Below are 19,813 nucleotides of genomic sequence, written 5' to 3'. Positions count from 1 at the left end.
CTCAGGGTAACATCTTCTGATCTCTCTTTTCTGTCTGGCTCTGGGTAGCATAGCTCAGGCTGCAGCCTCAGAGCCCCCGCCCCATCTAGGGATACTGGGTGATCATGGAAGCAAGGTAGGGGCCTGCATTGGGTTGTTCATCCAGGGCAGGTTGTGGGTGGTAGCCTGCAGAGGGGACACACTCTGATGTGTGGACTTTGGCCAGAGGTCTCATGAGACATGGAGAGCACAGGGGCAGGACCAGAAGAGCCGAAGACTGTCCACATCAGGGAACCCCAGTCCCTTGAGTCATGGCCCCTGGTGGCTTCTAGCTTGGTGATGAACAGGGAAGAACACTGAGGGGACAACACACGTGTCACTTGCTGCTGAGACCATGCCACTGGCCACAGGGCAGCTTGGTGATGTTCCCCAGACAGTGCTGGGGATGGGGATGGGGAGGGAAGGCAGAGGGCAGAGCCACAGCCCACTGATCCTGGGCGTTTGACCAGTCTATCCAGACCCGGTGAGCCCAGTGTTATAGCCTTCTCTGACTTGTTTGCTGCCATTGCTGGGCTAGTTGGTGGACATTTTGTGGATCTACCTTGCTCCCATGGAGTCAGGAACTGAAGTTCAGAGAGGTGGAGACACTTGCCTGTGATCTGCAGCTTATTTTAATTAATTTTTATGTGTGCTTGAGTGTATATATGTGCACGTGTGGTGCAAGTACCTGTGGAGGCAGAAGAATTCATCAGAACCCCTGTAGCTGGAGTTACAGATAGCTGCGAGCCGCCGCTTGGCATTGGGTATGCGCCTGGGTCCTCTACAGAAGCAGCAAGTACTGTTAACCACTGAGCCGTCTGTGCAGCTCCAAGTCCATTTGCATAAGAGCAATTTCTAATGGAGGCGATATTTAAACAATTGCATTGTTCAGTTGTGAAGTTACATTTCCCAAATACACTCTGAGTGAAAAATGAAATAGAATGCAATGCATGCAGATAAAAACAATTCAGTGGTTGGGGGAAAAGGAAAATAAAAAAAAGAAAAGAAAGTGAAACCTTGCCCCTCTAACTCCACCTTTATCTGAGGAGGCAGGGGGACTTGCTACGGTTACTGGTCCAATGAATGTTCATTGAGCTCCTATTGACCGTGTGATGGAAGCCTGTTGGTACAATAAAAAGTATAAACCAGCCCTCAACTTTGACCTAGAACCATTCCCTAATCATTTTCAGGTGACGTCAGCAGGAGCTTCAGGGATGATGGGTGTGTGTGTGCACACTCTCTTTGCACTTGGAGATCCACTCCTGTGTTTCCTCATGAGGTCACGTGCTTGCAGAAGTGGCTAGCTCATGCTTGTCCCTGAAGGCTCAGATTGCCATCCCATCTTTTGGAAGGAAGACTGGAGCTCAGGCAGGCGTCCAGGGTACTGGGACAGGCACAGTGGTGACTGCTGCTGCTGCTGCTGCTGCTGCTGCTGCTGCTGCTGCTGCATGCTTCCCAGCCCCCTTGGGGATGTGAGAGAGGGCCTTGTGTTTCTCACTGCTGGTTCTGTGCCACATGGGTGCTGTTTTCCTTTCCTCTGCTCCCCACCTGTCTGCCTTTCATAATTTTTTATTTAAAAAAATAGCAAAAAATATAAATGTCCGTGTGTGTGTGTGTGTGTGTGTGTGCGCGCGCGCGCGCGCGCACCTCACGCATACAGGAGCCTGCAGCACTCAGAGGTAGAGTCGGATCCCCCGGAACTGGAGCTGTAGGCAGTTGTGAGCAGCCACATGGGTGCTGGCAACAGAATCCAGGTCCTCTCCAACAGTCGCAAGTGCTCTTAACCATGGAGCCATCTCTTGAGCTCCTCCTCCCCATCATTCCTGACTTTGCTGGTTTCTCAGTGGAGGTACTTGGCACAGCCATTGAAAACACGGGCAAGAGAGGCAGACAGGAGCCAGGCTCAAATCTCTGTCACTGGCTCTGGGACCGTAGGCAGGTGATAAGCCCTCTTTATAATCCCATTTCCTTTCCATACGGCGGTCATAGTCCGTGTTGGCTGGCTGTTGGAGAATTGCAATGATACACTCATCTCGGGCTCAGTTCTTCAGGAAACAACCTGAGGTGTGGCTTCTTGTGACGGGAGAAGGTTCTCAGGCAAGAGGGTGGGGCGGCAGGATGTGGCCACAGGGCCACATGGTTGCCAGCCAAGAGGTATGGGCGTTGGTCCTGGTTTGAGGACAAGGTATTGCCTTTTAGCTGGAAGCTTGTCAGTCAATGCTGAGGCCATTGGCCTGGCAGGGGGAGTCTGAGGAGGGCCAGGACCTCTCACTGGTCCAGACCGCCCCAGCCCACAGGACTGCGGCACCTGTGTGAGGAAGCACACAGGTTGCTTTCCATCTTGTATTAACTTCCTGAGGCAGCTCTGCCATGGCCTGTGTCAGAAGCTTGGGTCTAGAGGTGACAAGGTCACTGTCTCTTCCCTCTGCGTCATAGGTGCCAGCATGTGAGCATGTGTAGGTACACCTGCGTGCATATGCACGGATGTGAGTAAAAGGCAACACGGTGCCGTGTCAGAGCAGTGACAGGAATGTCGGAAGGGGCACGTCTATGTAGTCCAGAGGAGGAAGAGCCTACAAGGTAGTCAGGGGGTGTGTCTGGGAAAAGCTAGACCTCAACCAGAAGGACAGAGGGACAGACAGACAGGCATCCTAGAAGGAGAACAGCTTTGAGTGGAGAACCTTGTCACTGTGACCAAAGCCACTGTCTTCAGATACTGCACCGTCTCCGAACCCTACTGGGACTGGCCCGGCAAGAGGGAAGGCCCAGCCCCTCCACCTGCAGACGGCAGGGTGTCCTGCTGAAGAGGGAGGCCAGCAAGGGAAGAGGCCAGGGCTCTACTCTCGCAAGCCTTCCTCCTCCCCCAAAGCAAGAACCCATCTGTGAGGCCTGGTGACAGGTGTCCTGGAGCCCAGAGTCACTGTGCTGACGACCGCCTCTCTTGCTCTCTTCCAGATCACCTTGACACCCTACGCGTCAGAATCTGGGGACCTGTGCCAGAAGCCAAAGGAATACTACAACAAGAACGCCCAGTTGTGCTGTGCTGCGTGTCCGCCTGGTGAGAGGCAGATAGAGGCCGGGTGTTTGGACGGTGGTGCCGTGGACGGAGTGCTTGTCCAGGCATGGGGAAGAGGGCCTTCAGGTCTCACTGGGCTGCTTCTAGGGGCATACGTTAATCATCTCGCCCTGGGCTTTTACATATGATGTCCCTTCTGCTCAGCACGCTTCTCCATGTCTCCTCTTGGATAATACATACCTACATTTTAGATCCTGTCTCCTTGCCCCTTACTGCCTGCCCCTTACTGCCATCGTGGCCTGGTACTTCTCCTAGCCCCACTGTGTGCTCCTCTGGGGTACAGACTGTAGCTTGGTCCCTGTGGAATTCCCAGCACATGACTGGCCCATAGAGGTGTCTGTACATAATTATCAAGTGAATGAATGTGTGCCCATTTTATAGATGGTGTATCTGAGTCCTAGCCCCAGTGAGTAGCTGGCCCTCAGTGCTGAGTAGCCAATCAAGTCTATGCCCTCACTTGAATAGTATTCGTAATGCACCTGCTGTGTGTTCAATCTGCTGGGATTATAGCAGGATGCCGGCAGATATTCCTGCTCCTCATCCTCGTGGAGTCTACTTTATTTCTTTTTTTTTTAAAGTAAGATTTATTTATTTCCATTTTACACGTATGGGTGTTTTGCCTGCATGTATGTCTGTGCACCACATTCATACAGTGCCCTTGGAGGTCAAAAGAGGGCGTCAGATCCTTGGAACTGGCAGCACGGATGGTTCTTAGTCACCAGGGGGGTGCTGAGGCTCTAGCCAGTCCTCCGGAAGAGCAGCCAGGGGTCTTCACTGCCGAGCCATCTCTCCAGTCCGTGTTGCTCTCTAATGGAGGACAGACACATTGCCTAAAGAGACAGCCGTGCTGTCTGCCAGAGGGCGCTCTGATGGAGAGAAGGCTCCACAAGGCTGATAGAGACAGGCAAGGTTACTTGCTCCAGGTGAAGCTGAGTGGTCCAGGTAGGTCTGTCTGACCTTCAGGGATCCCGTGCCCTTGGCTCTGACAGGCTACCGGGTACTACATCTACATTGTTATTGCCACCTCTTCCCTACACTCCCTACAGCAGGGTAGAGAGTTTTAAGCAGCTACCAAGAAGACAGGCGTTGACAAAGCAATTCCTCCCAGAGTGTTATTGACTGGCAGTAGCTTTTCCTAGTGGTGGTGTTTCAGCTCCCCAGAGAGAGCAGAGAGGAAGGTGAGTTCAGAGGTGGAGATGGTGAGGGCCCAACAGACAGATGAGTTATGAGTCCCTGGAGGCACTGATGCTTTAACAAAGGAACTTCCTGGCGAGGGTTCTGAACCCTAGAATCCTTGTCTTCTCAGGCCAGCATGTGAAATACTTATGCACCCAAACCACAGACACCGTGTGTGCCGACTGTGAGACAGGCACGTACACCAAACTCTGGAACCGTCTTCCCAAGTGCCTGAGCTGTGGTTCTCGCTGTGACCGTGGTGAGTGACCTGAGCGGGTGGTCCCAGCATCTTCCCCGGTCACTAGCCCTCCAGCCTAGGAAGGTGGATGGAGTTACCTGGTGGATGGGCCAGTTGTTTTCATCTTCCGGGACCTGAGTGACTGGGGACAGCTCTTTACCACATGTATGTATTCATGGGGTTGGAACCTGGGGCTTCATGCAGGTAATACAATCACTTTTTAACTGAGCTACGCCGATCCCCAGACCTTTTTTCTTTAATTTAAAAAGATTTATTTGTTTTTACTGCATGTGTATGGGTATTTTTGCTGGCATGTAATGCCCATGAAGGCCAAAACAGGGCATCAGATCTTCTGGAATGAGTTAAAGACCTTTGTTAGACACCATGTGGGTGCCGGGAACTGAACCCAAGAACAGCCAGTGTTCTTAGTCGATGAGCCATCTTTCCAGCCCCTAACATTCATTTTCTTTGCAGTTTTGGGAATTGAGCATAGGGCCTGTGGTGTTCCATCACTAGGCTACATCCTCCCAGAGCCCTTTACTTTTTTTTTTAAATATTTATTTATTATGTATACAATATTCTTTCTGTGTGTATGCCTGAAGGCCAGAAGAGGGCACCAGACCTCATTACAGATGGTTGTGAGCCACCATGTGGTTGCTGGGAATTGAACTCAGGACCTCTGGAAGAGCAGGCAATGCTCTTAACCGCTGAGCCATCTCTCCAGCCCAGCCCTTTACTTTTGAGACAGGATCTTGCTCAGTGGCTCAGGCTGGCTTTGAACTTGTGAACTGCCTGCCTCGGCTTCCTGGGCTTACAGGCCTGAGTCCCCAGACACAGCTTTCAATTTAGATTTTTTTGTTTGTTTTTGTTTTTTTCGAGGCAGAGTTTCTCTATGTAGTCTTGATTGTTCTGGCATTTTCCTTCGAGAGCCCACCAAATCTTCCTTTGATCTCTGTGGTGGGGGGAGCGGAGGGGTCATCTCTATGTCAGGTTGAGGGTATAGAACCGAGGAGAGCAGGGGCGTGTGTTCATACTGGTGGAGCTGGGAGTCCAGACAATAGCCCCAGGGACATTGTGGGCCGATGCTGAGGGACCTACCAGCTCTGTCAGGGAAGGCAGAGCAGGTGAGTGGAGGGAGAAATGACCCTGGCTGTCCTTCCCTCCTCCAGACCAGGTGGTGACCCGCAACTGCACGAAACAGCAGAACCTAGTGTGCACCTGCAAAACCGACATGTATTGCGCCTTGCCAGGGAAAGCTGACAGCTGTCGACAGTGCATGAGGCTGAGCAAGTGTGGTCCCGGCTTCGGCGTGGCCAGTGCGAGTAAGGACCCCCTTCTTTTTTCACATGAACATTCCTGAGATGTCACAGGCATCAACCCCTCAGCCTCACCTAGGAACCGGCCCAGTGGCTGCCAGGTCATCTGTTAGGTGCTGGTTAAGCACCCTGGTTAGGCACCTGCTGACATTAGGGTCTAACCAGCACCCTGGTTAAGCACCTGCTGACATTAGGGTCTAACCAGCACGCTGGTTAAGCACCTGCTGACATTAGGGTCTAACCAGCACCCTGGTTAAGCACCTGCTGACATTAGGGTTTAACCAGCACCCTGGCTGGTTAAGCACCTGCTGACATTAGGGTCTAACCAGCACCCTGGTTAAGCACCTGCTAACATTAGGGTCTAACCAGCACGCTGGTTAAGCACCTGCTGACATTAGGGTTTAACCAGCACCCTGGCTGGTTAAGCACCTGCTGACATTAGGGTCTAACCAGCACCCTGTTTAAGCACCTTCTGACATTAGGGTCTGACAGATCCAGGCATGAGTCACACTAAGCCCTAAGTTGGTAGGAAATCAGACAGGGTAGGAAGGTAACCCTGTAACAGGTCTGTGTACATGGATGGGCATGTGTGTACATGGATGTATATATGTGTGTGTGTGTGCAGACACAGCTGTGGCCCCAGTGCTAGGACACTCCCCACCTGGTTGCATGAAGTATTCATGTTGGTGACAAGGTCTGGATTTTCTCTCCAAGGAGCTGCAAATGAAAACGTGGTGTGCAGGGCCTGTGCCCCGGGGACATTCTCTGACACCACTTCATCCACAGACGTGTGCAAGCCTCACCGCAGGTGAGTGCTCAAAGAGCAGGGAGGGTGACCCCTGGATGGCTGGGGCCCCGGATAGAGGACAGCTGGTCACCCGTTGTCTCCGGGACTAGATTCTGGGTCAAACAATGGATGATTTGAGCAGGAGCCTGATGTGGAGGAAGCAAGGCGGGATAGGGTGACTGGGTGGAAGTGTGTGGGCGTGGGAGGGGGTACTGCTAAGAAGGCATGACGCATACTCAGTACTTGATTGTTGACATCCTTGTCCTCCAACCTGGCTCACTGTCCTCTGTGAGTTCCTGACCAAATACTTACTTCCTCAGATGTAACATCCTTGCCATTCCTGGAAATGCAAGTGCAGATGCAGTCTGTGCACCTGAGTCCCCAGCTCTGAGCACCGTCCCACGGGCAATCAGTATATCTCAGCCAGCGCCGACAAGATCCCAACCCCAGGAGCCAGAGTCAGAGCACAGCCAAACTCCACCCACTGTCTCTCTCTTTGAGACAAAAGAGACCCCCCTTAAAAGTGAATCTAGTACCACAGGTGGCATCTCTCTTCCAATTGGTAAGTCCCTGTCTCCAGAGTGACCCATCCAGGCTTGCAAGTCTGAGCTACTGGGGAGGCTGAGATAGAAGAACTGTAAGTCCAAGGCCAACCTGGGCTACAGAAGGAGTTCAGGGCCAACCTGGATGACTTAGTCAGACCCTGTCTCAAAATAAACATACTTTTAATAAAGAGCCAAGGATGCGGCCCAGTGGGGAGTGCTTGACTAGCTTGGGGTTAGGTCCCCAGCAAAAAATAAAATAAAGTATAAAAGAGGCACTTTCTCTCCTGCCTTCTCTCCTCCTTTCTTGCTTCTCGAAGGTTCCCTGTGGGTGAACCTGGGAGCCTGGGCTCTGTCCTTCAGAGCAGATCCAGGTGTGGAGGAGTTGGGCCTCCAAAAACCTGATGTTGTCATAGGGAATCCCTGGGTGGGATGAATGTGAACCTAAGTTCTGGTTGCTGGTTCTGATGAACCCATTTGGCTTACAAGACTATGGACTGGCAGTGTTTCTGGCTGCCCTCCTGGGATTAGCATGGCACCAAGCCGGAGGGAAGCCCCCGACTATGGCCCTCTGGCTGCATGTGCTTCACGGATGTTTATCTTTGGTTCGCCCCTGAATTTGAAGACCTCAGGCTGGACTTGTGGATCTCAGCCTCAGCCCCAGTCACCTAGAACCCTTGTTTCTGAGTACCCTGCCTTCTTCCTAGGTCTGATCGTTGGGGTGACAGCTCTGGGCCTGCTGGTGTTAGGGCTGGTGAACTGCTTCATCCTGGTGCAGAAGAAAAGTAAGGCTCTGCTTCCTTCCTGCTTCCAGACTCCCTGCTCCCCTCACTGCTTTCCTGGGTGCCCAGACGGGGGAGGGGCTGCTACAGAGCTCTATACTATCACAGACTCAAATGGATCAGGAGACTGCAGTTCCCTAGGAGCGTAGAGTCAGGGGAAGAAGGTACATCCTCTAACTGGCCACTAGAAGGTAATGTCGAGGATATCTCAGGGAATTGAAGTTCAGGATTTCTTTACAGGAAACCTGGGGTCTCTAGAATTCTGTGATCTGGCCTGGATCTCTGTGGGTGGAGTGTGTTTGAAGCAAGGCTACAGCACAGGCTGGGCCCGAGGACAGGAGGGGCATTTGCGGGGGCGGGGGTTGTTAAGAACAGGATGAGCTCCTCTGTGGGCGTTACCTGGCAGGCAGTTACTCCCTGGGCTGTGCAGGCAGCTACTCCCTGGGCTGTGCAGGCAGCTACTCCCTGGGCTGTGCAGGCAGCTACTCCCTGGGCTGTGCCGGCTCCACCAGCTCCACCCCAGCCACGCTGTGTCTGTTAGGATTGACGTCCTGAAGAAGCCCTACTCCTGACTTGTCCCCCTCTCTTCTTTGTAGAGAAACCCTCCTGCCTGCAAAGAGAAGCCAAGGTGGTGAGTATCCCTCTGTGGTTGTTGTCGTTGTTGTCATCATCCGCCTCCTCCTCCTCCAGTTCCTTTTCTAGGATGCTGGGCCATGATACAAGCAGCATTGGATGGATGGGTATGGTGGTGCATGCCTGTAATCTCGAAAGCTGGCACAGGTAGAGGCTGGAAGATCGGGAGTTTTAAATGCTCCATGAGAGCCAGCCAATGTCTAGCTACATTCCCACTGAGAAGAAACAGGCCAGCTCTTCCCTGGCTAGTCATAGCCAGGCTCTTTCCCTGAACTGTGCCCAGCTCCTCACTGGTCCCCATGAGTAGGGCACCCCCACTCCTCATTCTATAGCAGAGGAAACGTGATGTAAGAGATGCTGTCACTCTTGAAGGGCTAAGAGTTAGGTCTGTGGTATGTCCTGGGGCTCAAACCCTTGAGCAGGTGGGTTTGGCAGACACCTCCAAAGCGGTCTCACACAGGCCTATCCCAGCAGGGCCTGCTCTCCAAGGTTGGTCACTAGGAGTTGGAGAGACTAGATGCTATCCTTTGTCCAGCCCTGTGCCCTCCCAGCCTCCTTCCCTCTTGGGAGCCCAGTGGCGGTGTCATCTGTGCTAGTGTGAGACCATCAGGCAGGAGCAGCAGTGAGTGACTCGGCCCCTCTTCCGAGGGCTGGGAAAAGAGGGTTCTTTAGAACAGCAGAGTGTGACTTGATTCCCGCTGCCCCGAGTTGTGCCCATGGCCTCGTGTTTAGCATTGTCCATACTGAGCTCATGCCAGCAGTGTGCTGAAGTCTTACAGACTCTCCCAGCCTGCGTGAGTACTGGCCCCAACTCTACAGTCTCGGGACAGATGGCCCAGACACTCTTAAGTAACTGTCCTGAGGTGGCACAGCTAATGGGCGTGGCTTGGAACACAAACCTAGGAATGGATCTCAATTACTAGCACGCAGTTACGGGGCCTCTCTCAGGCATGCCCACATGGCCTTACACGTAGAGACACCCTTAGCTCCGAAGTCTACAGGAACCAGCCATGCCTCTGCCAGTACCAGCTCTGCATAACAGGCTCAGGCTCAGAAATGTAGGGAGTGTCAAGTAAACTGAGGTCCTTGCTGCTCACTCAGTGGGTTCCCAGCCTGAGTCACAGGACTGTGATGGTGTCTGTGCTTGCAGCTTGTGGCTCTGAGCAGGGAGGTGACTGTGACCTTTGGGTTTTTTTTTTTCTGCTTGACTCTAGCCACAGGCAGAGATGGGGAGGGCCAGCTAGAAAAGTTCCTTCTCAAGAGCTGGTGACTGACATTTATGAATGCCTCTGCAGGGCTACAGGGTAAGGCTGGGCCCAGGGTCAGACTGTGAATCCAAAAGGCCTTCCATCCCTTCCAGATCGGGGTACCTGGCTGGCAGGACTCGAGGGGAGGCAGGAGGATGCAAGCATGTATTATTCCCACGTGCTGGCCTGGGTTCTCTTGCTGTGCCCATCAGCCAATGCCATTCCGAGAAGGATTCACCGTCTATGGACATTTTTGGCCTCGTGGAGACAGCTTGTACGGCATCCTTCCAGTCCCGAGTCAGAAGCTGTGGACTGGGCAGGAATCAAGGCTACAGGACACACATGGGCATCTAGGAAGCCATAGCAGAAGTGGACAGGGCCCCCAGACCATGTCAGTCAGTGACTAGAGAGCACCAGCCTCAGGAAGGATAGCCAAACTATTGCTTTTGTACAGACTACACCTGGCACTGTGCCTCCCTCTGAAGGAAGGTCGGGGGGAGGTCCCAGCCCTGGCCTGGCTGCTTTTCCAGCTGGTGTGGACAGACAGTGCCCTTGGAATGGTATTTCCAGGACCTCCACACAGGTTGCTGTGAAAAGGGATTTTGTCTTAAGCCTCTAGAGCTGAAACCCAGTCACCCAGAAAAGGCACGGTGAGTTTTAGCTGACTGCACTGTATCCTAATCATGACCTCGGGCAAGAAATCCAGTTTCCGCATCTGCAGAGCCAGGGTGGCGCTAGGCTAGACTGAGCTTCTGAAGGAACTGAGGTAGCTGTGACCCAGGTACTCGGCACTCGGTACTCAGGTCACGTACAGTCTTGCCGTTATCATTCTGTAAGAAGCCACAGGGAAGCCACAGAACATCCTCTGGGTGAACCGTGGAAAGGGGGAGCTGAGACAGGCCAGTGAGGAGCCCTGTGAGTGGCCTGGGGGAAAGGGCTCCCTGATCTGTGCTGATTCATCAGACGGAAGGAACAGAGGGTAAAGGTGTTACGCTTTGAGGGCCAAGCCCGACCCCTGGGACAGCTACTTAGTCCCACCTGTTCTAATGAAACAGTGAGGTGGCTCGGTTGCACCAAACTTGTTTATTTATGAGCACTAAAACTCATACTTTAGGTTTGGGGGATTTTGTTATTTTAGACAGGGACTCATGTAGCCCCTATTGGCCTTGAACACTAACTGAGGATGACTTTGACTTTCTGATGCCCCTGCCTCAGTCTCCCCATCAGTGCTGGGATTACAGACATACCCCACCCCACCCTGCATGTGTGGTGCTGGAGACTGAATAGGAGCCCTGTGCATAGTCTCTAGTCCCTTCTGTTCCTGCAGAGAACATGGGGTCAGTTCCCAACACCCACATCGGTGGCTCACAACCACCGGTAGCTCCAGCTCCAGGGGATCCAATGCCCCTTTCTATCCTCCAAAGACTTATGCACGCATGTGTGCCTACTCACACTCAGAAATGTATACAACTAAAACTTTTTTAAAAAGAGAAATATTGCTATCCTTTTTTTCTTTTTTAATTGAAACTATTTAAAAATATGTAAAAGCATGAAGGTCATTCCTGGCTGGCAGGCTTTGCCACCCAGTGAGTGGTACTTCTGCCAAATTCTTTCTTCTTTATTTCTTGGTTTATTGAAACGGGGTTTCTCTGAGTAGCTTTGGAGCCTGTTTGGAACTAGCTCTGTAGACCAGGCTGGTCTCGAACTCACAGAGTCACCTGCCTCTGCCTCCCGAGTGCTGGGATTAAAGGCGTGCACCACCACTGCCGGTGTTTCTGTCCAGTTCTGTCCTGTGCGGGGGTTTACAGCACAACTGTCCTTGAAATCCTCAACTGTTTAGTTTTCACAACGACCCAAGGACATGAGCTACAATTGTTCCTTTACACAGAAAAACCATGGAGGCCCAGAGAGGTTAGGTAACTCTTTCAAGATCACACAGCCAGTGAGTGATAGCGTTATGAACTTAGATTCATGTGGTCTGGATCCAGAATTCAACTCTTAACTACCAGGCTGGGGACATCTCCCCACCGTGATGGACAGCCTTCGGAAAGTCAATTTTTCTGTTTCCTCGTGTGGACTGATTGTGTGAAGACAACATGTAGTGTGGGTAGAAATGTGTAAACTGTGGAGTGTGGGTGTTGGGGGTGACAGGCTGGGTGATGGGGGGTGACAGGCGGGCTAGACCCCAGCAGGGGGATTAATAGTCTCCCTCTTCCTCCTAGCTTCACCTGCCTGATGAGAATTCCCGGGGTACGACTGGCCTAGAGCAGCAACACCTCTTAACCACAGCACCAAGTTCCAGCAGAAGCTCCCTGGAGAGCTCAGCCAGCGCTGGGGACAGGAGGGCGACACCTAGGAGCCAGCCTCAGGCAACGGCCACAGAGGAGGCCCAAGGGACTCAGGAGGCCTGTGCGGGCTCCAGGAGTTCAGGTAAGAGGCAGGAACCAATTGGCCCCCTTCCGCTCTGTGCAGACAAGTGACCCCCCCCCACCTACCCGTTGAAGATAACCCGAGAGGAAAATGTCTTTAACACACCTGGCAACCGTGACGGTTGGTAGCTGTGGTTCTGAGCCGCCACCTGCCCTGGGCGGAGGGAGATCCTACTGCATTCCCCTGGAACTGGAGATACAGATGACTGTGAACCTGTTGGGTGCTAGGAATCTAACCCAACTCCTCTGCAAGACCAAATGCTCTTAACTGCTGGGCCATCTCTCCAGCCCTATTCTTCGGAGGTTCTACTCACTATAGCTCACTGAGGGCGGGTCACTTTGGGCCAGAGGCACAGTGTGGGGACCTGTTGCATTTACATGGTCTGCATCATACCCTATAATCTAGGACACGACACCATCGCTATCTCTAGTGACTGGAGCGAGTCCCTGGTGGGGTTCCCCAGAACCCTGGGACTTCCTTTGTTTTGCAGTGGAAAGGTCAGGTCTACTGGTCTTTGTTCCCCTACCCCCACCCGCAGCAACACTGGCCGGTAGAACAACAGAAGTAAACATGAACGAGGATTTGGTTGTTCACCAGAGCTGCCCAACTTTCCTGGGACCATGAGAATCCAAGCAGGCTCCTTAATCCCTTGATCCTGTTTCCTTATCTGGTGATGAGCCATGAACCTCCTCGGCATGTTGATGAGCGACTGTAGCATTGTGGCCACGTTGGCACCTGACAGGGAACTGACAGCCCGTGGCCACAGCTGCCTCCCACACATGGCCTCCTCTGACACCCACATTCTGCTGCTCCACCAAATGTTGTGGCCCTGTAACCTTCCTGGCCTGCAGCACCCCTGCCCCTTGCCTACCCACAGAAGCACTCATGCCTTTTTTTTTTCACCACTGGAGTCCGCAACATCAGCAGCATGTGAGGTTGTCAGGGTCTCTCGGTACAATCTGAGGATTCTCTGGGCCTGCCCTGGACGGAGCAGATGGCTCTCAATGTTTGCTCAGTGAATACATGTACTTACATAGAAACGTGAAATCATCTTTCTTGGCTTCCCCTTCTCCCATTGTGTGCCACTGTGGCTTCTTCCTTGGCCCCTGAGGATGTCTACCCATCCTTTCTCCTCTGATCTCTGCCCCCTCCTCTTTCTTATCCTGGACGTCCTGTACTCTGACTCCCTGACCTCTCCATTGCTTTGCTCTCTCCTCTCTCCCTTCCTCCCTCCCTTTCTCCCTCCCTCCCTCCCTCCCTCCCTCCCTCCCTCCCTCCCTCCCTTCTTCCCTCCCTCCCTCCCTCCCTCCCTCCCTCTGACACCTCTCTCTACTATGGGAGCCCGTCAACCCCAGAGCTGTGCCCACCCACCACCACAAGTCATAACCCGCAAAGGCCGTGGTAACTTTACATGACCACCACAAGTCATAACCCGCAAAGGCCGTGGTAACTTTACATGACCACCACAATATCTTGTCATAACACGCAAAGGCCATGGTGACATTACATGACATTTGGGTGCTGTGGAGGCCCAGGATAGAGATTTCTTGGTGGTCCCTTGATTTTAGCTCTTCCTCTCTCTCTGGTATATTTAAGGTTTCTCTGAGCAGAGTGGTTGGCTGGCTCCATTCTCACCTAAGCTTCCCTGCGCTCCAGCTTCTAGGAGTCAGGAGCCAGGCTGAATAGCCAGCTGCCGCTGCTATTGGCCCTGGCAGGTTGTGGGGACTCAGCAGCAGTAGCAGCAGCAACTGACATACATTTGGGGGAACTGTTGTGTGGCAAGCCCCTCTTGTGACCCCCTGCTAGTCTGGCATCTATTCCTCACCAACTTAGGAAACTTAGATGCTCAGAGGGGCCAGGCAGGAAAATGGGGGCACTGACCCTGACATCTGTTCTGTCAGTGGCGTCTGCGTCTGTCTATCCCAGTGCAGGGATCAAACTCCTTGTGTATGGTAGGTAAGCCTTTCCCACTGAACTCTGCCTCCAAGCCTAGAGCTTCAAAATACTAACCCCTGAAGTTTAAATGTCAATGGTCAGTTCGCTTAAAACATTATCATTGCCGGGTGGTGGTGGCACACACCTTTAATCCCAGCACTTGGGAGGCAGAGGCAGACGGGTCTCTGTGAGTTTGAGGCCAGCCTGGTCTATAGAACTAGAGGACAGCCAGGGATACACAGAGAAACCCTGTCTTGGAAATCAAAACAACAAAACAAAAATAACCCCCCCCCCCAAAAAAAAACCACTATCACCAAAATCAAAATGTACTTAGACTGATTTTGGTCCGTTTAGTACTTGTTCCTGTTAAGTTACTAGGAACACAACATGAACTGTTAGAAAGTCCCCATGCCCCTTGATTCCAGGTCTGGGATGTGGAGAGGGACACAGGGTGATGGACAGGGAAGGAATCAACTGTGTCCAGAGCGGGGAGGACAGATAGGCTTATCGGAGAAACTGGACTTTGAACTACACCTGAGTGGCAGGAGGGAGGGCCTGTGATCAACAGGAGCTGTCCAGACTGAGGGAACAGCACATGCCAAAGCCCTGAGGTCTAATGTACGCAAGGAGTAGCAGGGAGCTAAATGCGGTTGGAAGACCCGTGTGAGATGCTGGAACGTCAGGAGGGTAGAGAGACTGGGTGCCATTTATGTAAGGCTTCAGGGGCTCTGTCAGAGACCAACAAAGGAGGTGACTCCCAGCTTCAAAGGGCCGGCTTTGGAAAACTGGAGAGGACGGGGCAGGAGCCAGGATCTGGACACAGGCTAGTCACGCAGTTCAGAAGAGTGGATGAAAGCCTGCGTGGCTGGCACAGGGCAGGCAAGGAAGCTCGGCTTACTTAGTTGGTAGACTGGTTGTGGAACACAACATAGACATTGCCCAAGGCTCCAGGTCTGAGCAGGGTGGATTGTGGCACTGTGGACTGACTGAGCAGAAGGGTGATTGGAGATGGAGAAAAAGTGCAAGGTGTTTTCAACCTAAATGCAGATTTCTTAGGTGGATGCATGGATGGAGTCCTGGTTATTCTTACTCAGTGTCTCCAAGAGCTATGGTGCCTCGAGATAAATCAGTGGCCAACACTTACTTATTGCAGCCTTTAAAAATACATATAAAATTTCTTCTTCTTCTTCTTCTTCTTCTTCTTCTTCTTCTTCTTCTTCTTCTTCTTCTTCTTCTTCTTCTTCTTCTTCTTCTTCTCCTTCTCCTTCTCCTTCTCCTTCTCCTTCTCCTTCTCCTTCTTCTTATTCCTTTTCTTCCTCCTCCTCCCCCCTCCTCCTCTTCTCCTTCACCTCCTCCTCCTTCTTCCTTTTATTTATGACAAATATTTCCCAATCTCTTCTGGTCAAAAGTTCTTTGAGAGCCAAGTAGTGGTGGCGCACACCTTTAATCCCAGCACTTGGGAGGCAGAGGCAGGCAGATCTCTGTAAATTCAAGGCCAGCCTGGGCTACAAGAATTACTTCCAGGACAGGATCCAAAAGCTATAGAGAAACCTTGTCTTGAAAAACCAAAACAACAACAACAACAAAAGTTCTTTGAGACAATTCCATCCGATTTAGCCAATTGGAGAATAGAATCATCTGACTTGCCCATTCTACAAATGGCCCTGCGGATAGCATAGGTTTGTTTGTTTTTGTTTTGTTTTTGTTTTTTAGGTTTTTCAAGACAGGGTTTCTCTGTAGCTTTGGAGCCTGTCCTGGAACTAGCTCTTGTAGACCAGGCTGGCCTTATAGAGATCTGCCTGCCTCTGCCTCCTGAGTGCTGAGTGCTGGGATTGAGGGCATGTGCCACCACGGCCCGGCTCTCTCCCATAATCTTAACCTACCTCTGGGACAAGAAGCAGACTGCAAAGACATCCCCACTCCAGGACCCTCAGACTCATTACCTCCCCATCTTGTGCTTCACAGATTCTTCCCACGGCAGCCACGGGACCCATGTCAATGTCACCTGCATCGTGAACGTCTGTAGTAGCTCTGACCACAGCTCACAGTGTTCTTCCCAAACCAGCACCACAGTGGGGGACCCAGATGCCGACCCCTCAGGATCCCCGAAGGATGAGCAGGTTCCCTTCTCCCAGGAGGAGTGTCCTTCTCAGTCCCAGTGGGAGACCCCAGAGACACCGCTGAGCCATGAGAAGCCCTGGCCCCTTGGTGTGCCCGATGTGGGCATGAAGCCGAATCAACAAGGATGGTGTGACCAGGTCACAGACAAAGTGGCCTGACCCCTGCAGGGGCAACGCCCTGTAAATGGACTCCCAATCCTTTAGACCCTCAACCCACAGAACTTCATGACTCTCTCTGGGACCATTTCCTTTAGCAGCCTCTACAGCCTCTCTTGCCGGTCAAGTGAGGATTGAGGCAGCCAGAGTGGTGGGAAACTCCTGCTTTGGTGTTCCATGGGGCAGTCCCAGCAAGTCCTAGCTCTTCTGTGACCTCTGACTCTCCTGGGCTGTGGCCTGATTCTGGATTCTGAGAGGCTCCAGTGTCTTTCCCTCCCAAGGAGCTAACATCCTCATCCATAGGCTTGGAGAAAGGAGAGCACAGCTCTTCAGCCTGAACCCTGGCACCGCAGGGCGGTCCCAGCAGGAAGGAGGAAGTGGTGGCCTCATAGGGCACAGGGGCCCTTGAGGTTAGTGCTAGACTCTTGCTTGGGAAGTACCTCCTCCAAACCCACCACAATCCTTCTGATGCAAGAATCAGATGCACAGAGGCCCCGACAGGGTTCCTCTGCTTCAAGGTGCTGGGGTTGTAACTCAGTGGCAGAGTGGGCTCTTGGCATGCCCTGGGTTCGATCTCCAGTTCTACAGGTAGAAAGTAAGTATGTGCAGCAAGCAGCTGGTTTGCATCCTCTGCCTCTGACCTTCACTTCAGTGGGCACACAGAGGGCTCCAGCTCCCCCCCCCCCCGCCGCCTTCTAATGAGCCCTTCCAAGGCTATGCCTTCCTTTCAGGGACTCTCAGGGACTGTAGAGGTCCCAGGCCCCTGCAGCCACCTGCCTCCTCCTACCTCAGCCTGGACCACTCCCTCTAACTCCCCAATGCTTGGTACTGTACCCACTGTGACCCTGAGTGCGTGTCTGTGTTGTGGAACAGCTCGTGGCATCAGGTGAACAGCCCATCCGGAAGCAGCTGAAGCCAGTGATTTTGCCAAAGGACTCTTAACCCATTTGCCCAGATCAAGGAAGGAAAGGGGTCAGGAGACTCCTTAAGAGGCAAGTTCAGTCTCAGGTGCTTGGATTCCATGGTCACAGATTCCACTGGATATGAAGTTGGTAGTTAAATGATTGGAGATTCGTTACCATGGATACTCAAAAAACTCAGCACTCTGGAATCAAGACATACTCCTAAGACCTTCTGGTTAGTTCTCTGCACGGCGTCAGACTGAAGAGGCTGTGGAACATGTCTGTCCCCTGGTGGCCAGTCCTGGAATGACCTCGGGCTTCCCTGGCCACAAAAGCATGGATGGAAGGACTATTTCTGGGTGTTGCCTCAGCGCCCACCAGTGCTTATGTGGATCCCAACACGATGCGCTAAGGAGCGTTTGCATTGTATGCTGGGCAGAATTCCTGCTTATAAATGCTTTTGGTTGTTTTTCACACGGACCCCTGGCTATGTCTGGGGGCTGGTTTGGGCTTTGTCTATGGTCCCTCTGGCCCTCCTCCAATGTGTGAGGAGAGATGGGGGTCATGTTAGTGAGGCCCAGGAGGTCCATGTAGCGAATGGTTCTGGAGCCCCCGCCTCACCCCACCTTTACAGCTGCTCTCGTTCAGAACCTGGGCGTTTCCCACTTGTAGCATGCGGCTGCTGAGGGAACTTCCAGCCAGCTGGTCTTCAGGTATGTCCCCCGACTCCTACTCTCTCACCTAAGTCTGGCCTCCTCACTGTGTTCTGGGAAGTCCACACCACAGGTCTGAGCAAGGGCTGTAGTACAAGCCCATCCCTGGGTGCTTAGACCAGCTCAGGGCACTGTGAGCAGAGGCCGGGGTCCGGGGACCTCTGTCACATTCCTGAGGGATGAACAGCTTTCCAGAGCCTCTCTCTCTTTTGTGTGTTTGTTGAAGGGAGGGGTGATGGAGAGGTGGGGTAGGGTGGGGGGGGGCTCGTATATGTGTGTGTAGTGTGGATGTGTGTATGCATTTTTGCATGTATGTGTGTTTCTGTGTGTGGAGGCCAGAGGTTGATTTGGGGTGTTCTTGCTCACTCTCCATCTAATATATTAAGGCAGGGGCTCTCATCTAAAGCCAGAGCTTGCAGATTTGGCTACTCTAGCTTGCTTCAGGGATCCCCCGAGTCTGCCTGTGGAGTGCAGGGATTAAGGACAGGCTGCTGTACCTGCCTGCCCGGCGTTTCCTTGGATACGAGAGATCTGAATTCTGATCCTCATGCTTGAGTAGCAAGCACTTTGCCCACTAAGACGTCTCTCCAGGTGCTCCCTTTTTAATAAGTTCATGCTGGACTGGCAAGATGGCTCAGTGGGTAAGGGCGATTGCTGGCAAGCCTGACGCTTGATTGGATCCCCGGGACACCTGCTAGTTGTCCTCTGACCCCTCCACACGCGTGCTTCTGCACATGTGTACATGCACATACACACAATAAATGTAATAAATTTTTTTAAATAAGTTGATCTTATTATTTTATCATTTTTTATTATTATCTGTTTATAGACGGGGATCTTTCTAAGTTCCCAAGCTGACTGCACATTCCAGGAACCTTGAACTTGCAAATGCTCCTGCCTTAGCTCTCAGAGTGCTGAGATTATAGACATGTGTAACCATGCCAGGATTTTTTTGGCATCAAATTTTATTTATTTATTTAATCTTTTTTTTTAAATATATAGGTCTTGTGTATTCCAGCCTGGCATCAACTTCGTCTAAGGATGACCTTGAACTTGGTATCCTCTTGCCTCTATTCCCAAGTGTTTGTATTACAGGTGCTTTCATACTGTGCCTGGCATGTGTTGTGCTGGAGGGAACCCAGAGGCCTTGAGCATGCTAGGCAAACACAGCCAACTGAGTACACACCCAGCCCCAAACTTTACTTTTTGTTTGTTTGTTGAGATAGGATCTCGCTAAATAGCTCTCCCTGTCCTGGAACTTACTCTGTAGACCAGGCTGGCCTCGAACTCAGAGATCCACCTGCCTCTGCCTCCGGAGTGCGAGGGTGAAAGGCATGTGCCACCACCGCCTGGCTTCCCAAACCTTACTTTTAACTTGTGAGTCATCATGAACATTGTTACCAAGCTGACAGCAGTACTGGATGGAGTTGAGTCCCCAAAGGCACCTGAGCATCATTCTGCTGCCTAGAATTAGGAACTCTGCCCTTGGCTTTGCCACAGCTCTGTTTACTAACGAATACTGATGGAGTTCAAGATCCCCCAAAACAATGGTTCTCAACCTGTGCATCGTGACCTCTTTGGGGGTCACCTGTCAGATATCCTGCCTAGAAGAGATTCACATTGTGATTCATAACAGTAGCAAAATGACAGTTATGAAGTAGCAATGAAATAATTTTATGATTAGGGGTCAGGTCACCACTACATGAGGAACTGTATTAAAGGGTCACAGCGTTAGGAAAGTT

General features: G+C 52.1%; 1 protein-coding gene across 1 annotated transcript in view; it reads left to right on the top strand.

The window, feature by feature from the left end:
• Tnfrsf1b (TNF receptor superfamily member 1B) overlaps positions 1-17,838 on the top strand; it is a 31,857-nt gene extending 14,019 nt beyond the window's left edge. The window contains exons 2-10 of the mRNA XM_075945377.1: positions 2,974-3,076; positions 4,401-4,529; positions 5,678-5,830; positions 6,539-6,632; positions 6,932-7,173; positions 7,861-7,938; positions 8,532-8,566; positions 12,038-12,245; positions 16,146-17,838. Of these exons, the coding sequence (XP_075801492.1) occupies positions 2,974-3,076; positions 4,401-4,529; positions 5,678-5,830; positions 6,539-6,632; positions 6,932-7,173; positions 7,861-7,938; positions 8,532-8,566; positions 12,038-12,245; positions 16,146-16,459 (1,356 nt within the window). The 3' untranslated portion in view covers positions 16,460-17,838. The remainder of the gene's footprint in view (positions 1-2,973; positions 3,077-4,400; positions 4,530-5,677; positions 5,831-6,538; positions 6,633-6,931; positions 7,174-7,860; positions 7,939-8,531; positions 8,567-12,037; positions 12,246-16,145) is intronic.
• The last annotated feature ends 1,975 nt before the right edge of the window (positions 17,839-19,813 follow it).

This window comes from Microtus pennsylvanicus, chromosome 13 (genome assembly GCF_037038515.1).
Source record: "Microtus pennsylvanicus isolate mMicPen1 chromosome 13, mMicPen1.hap1, whole genome shotgun sequence".
Classification (NCBI taxonomy): Eukaryota; Metazoa; Chordata; class Mammalia; order Rodentia; family Cricetidae; genus Microtus; species Microtus pennsylvanicus.
This window is presented reverse-complemented; position numbering and strand designations above follow the sequence as displayed.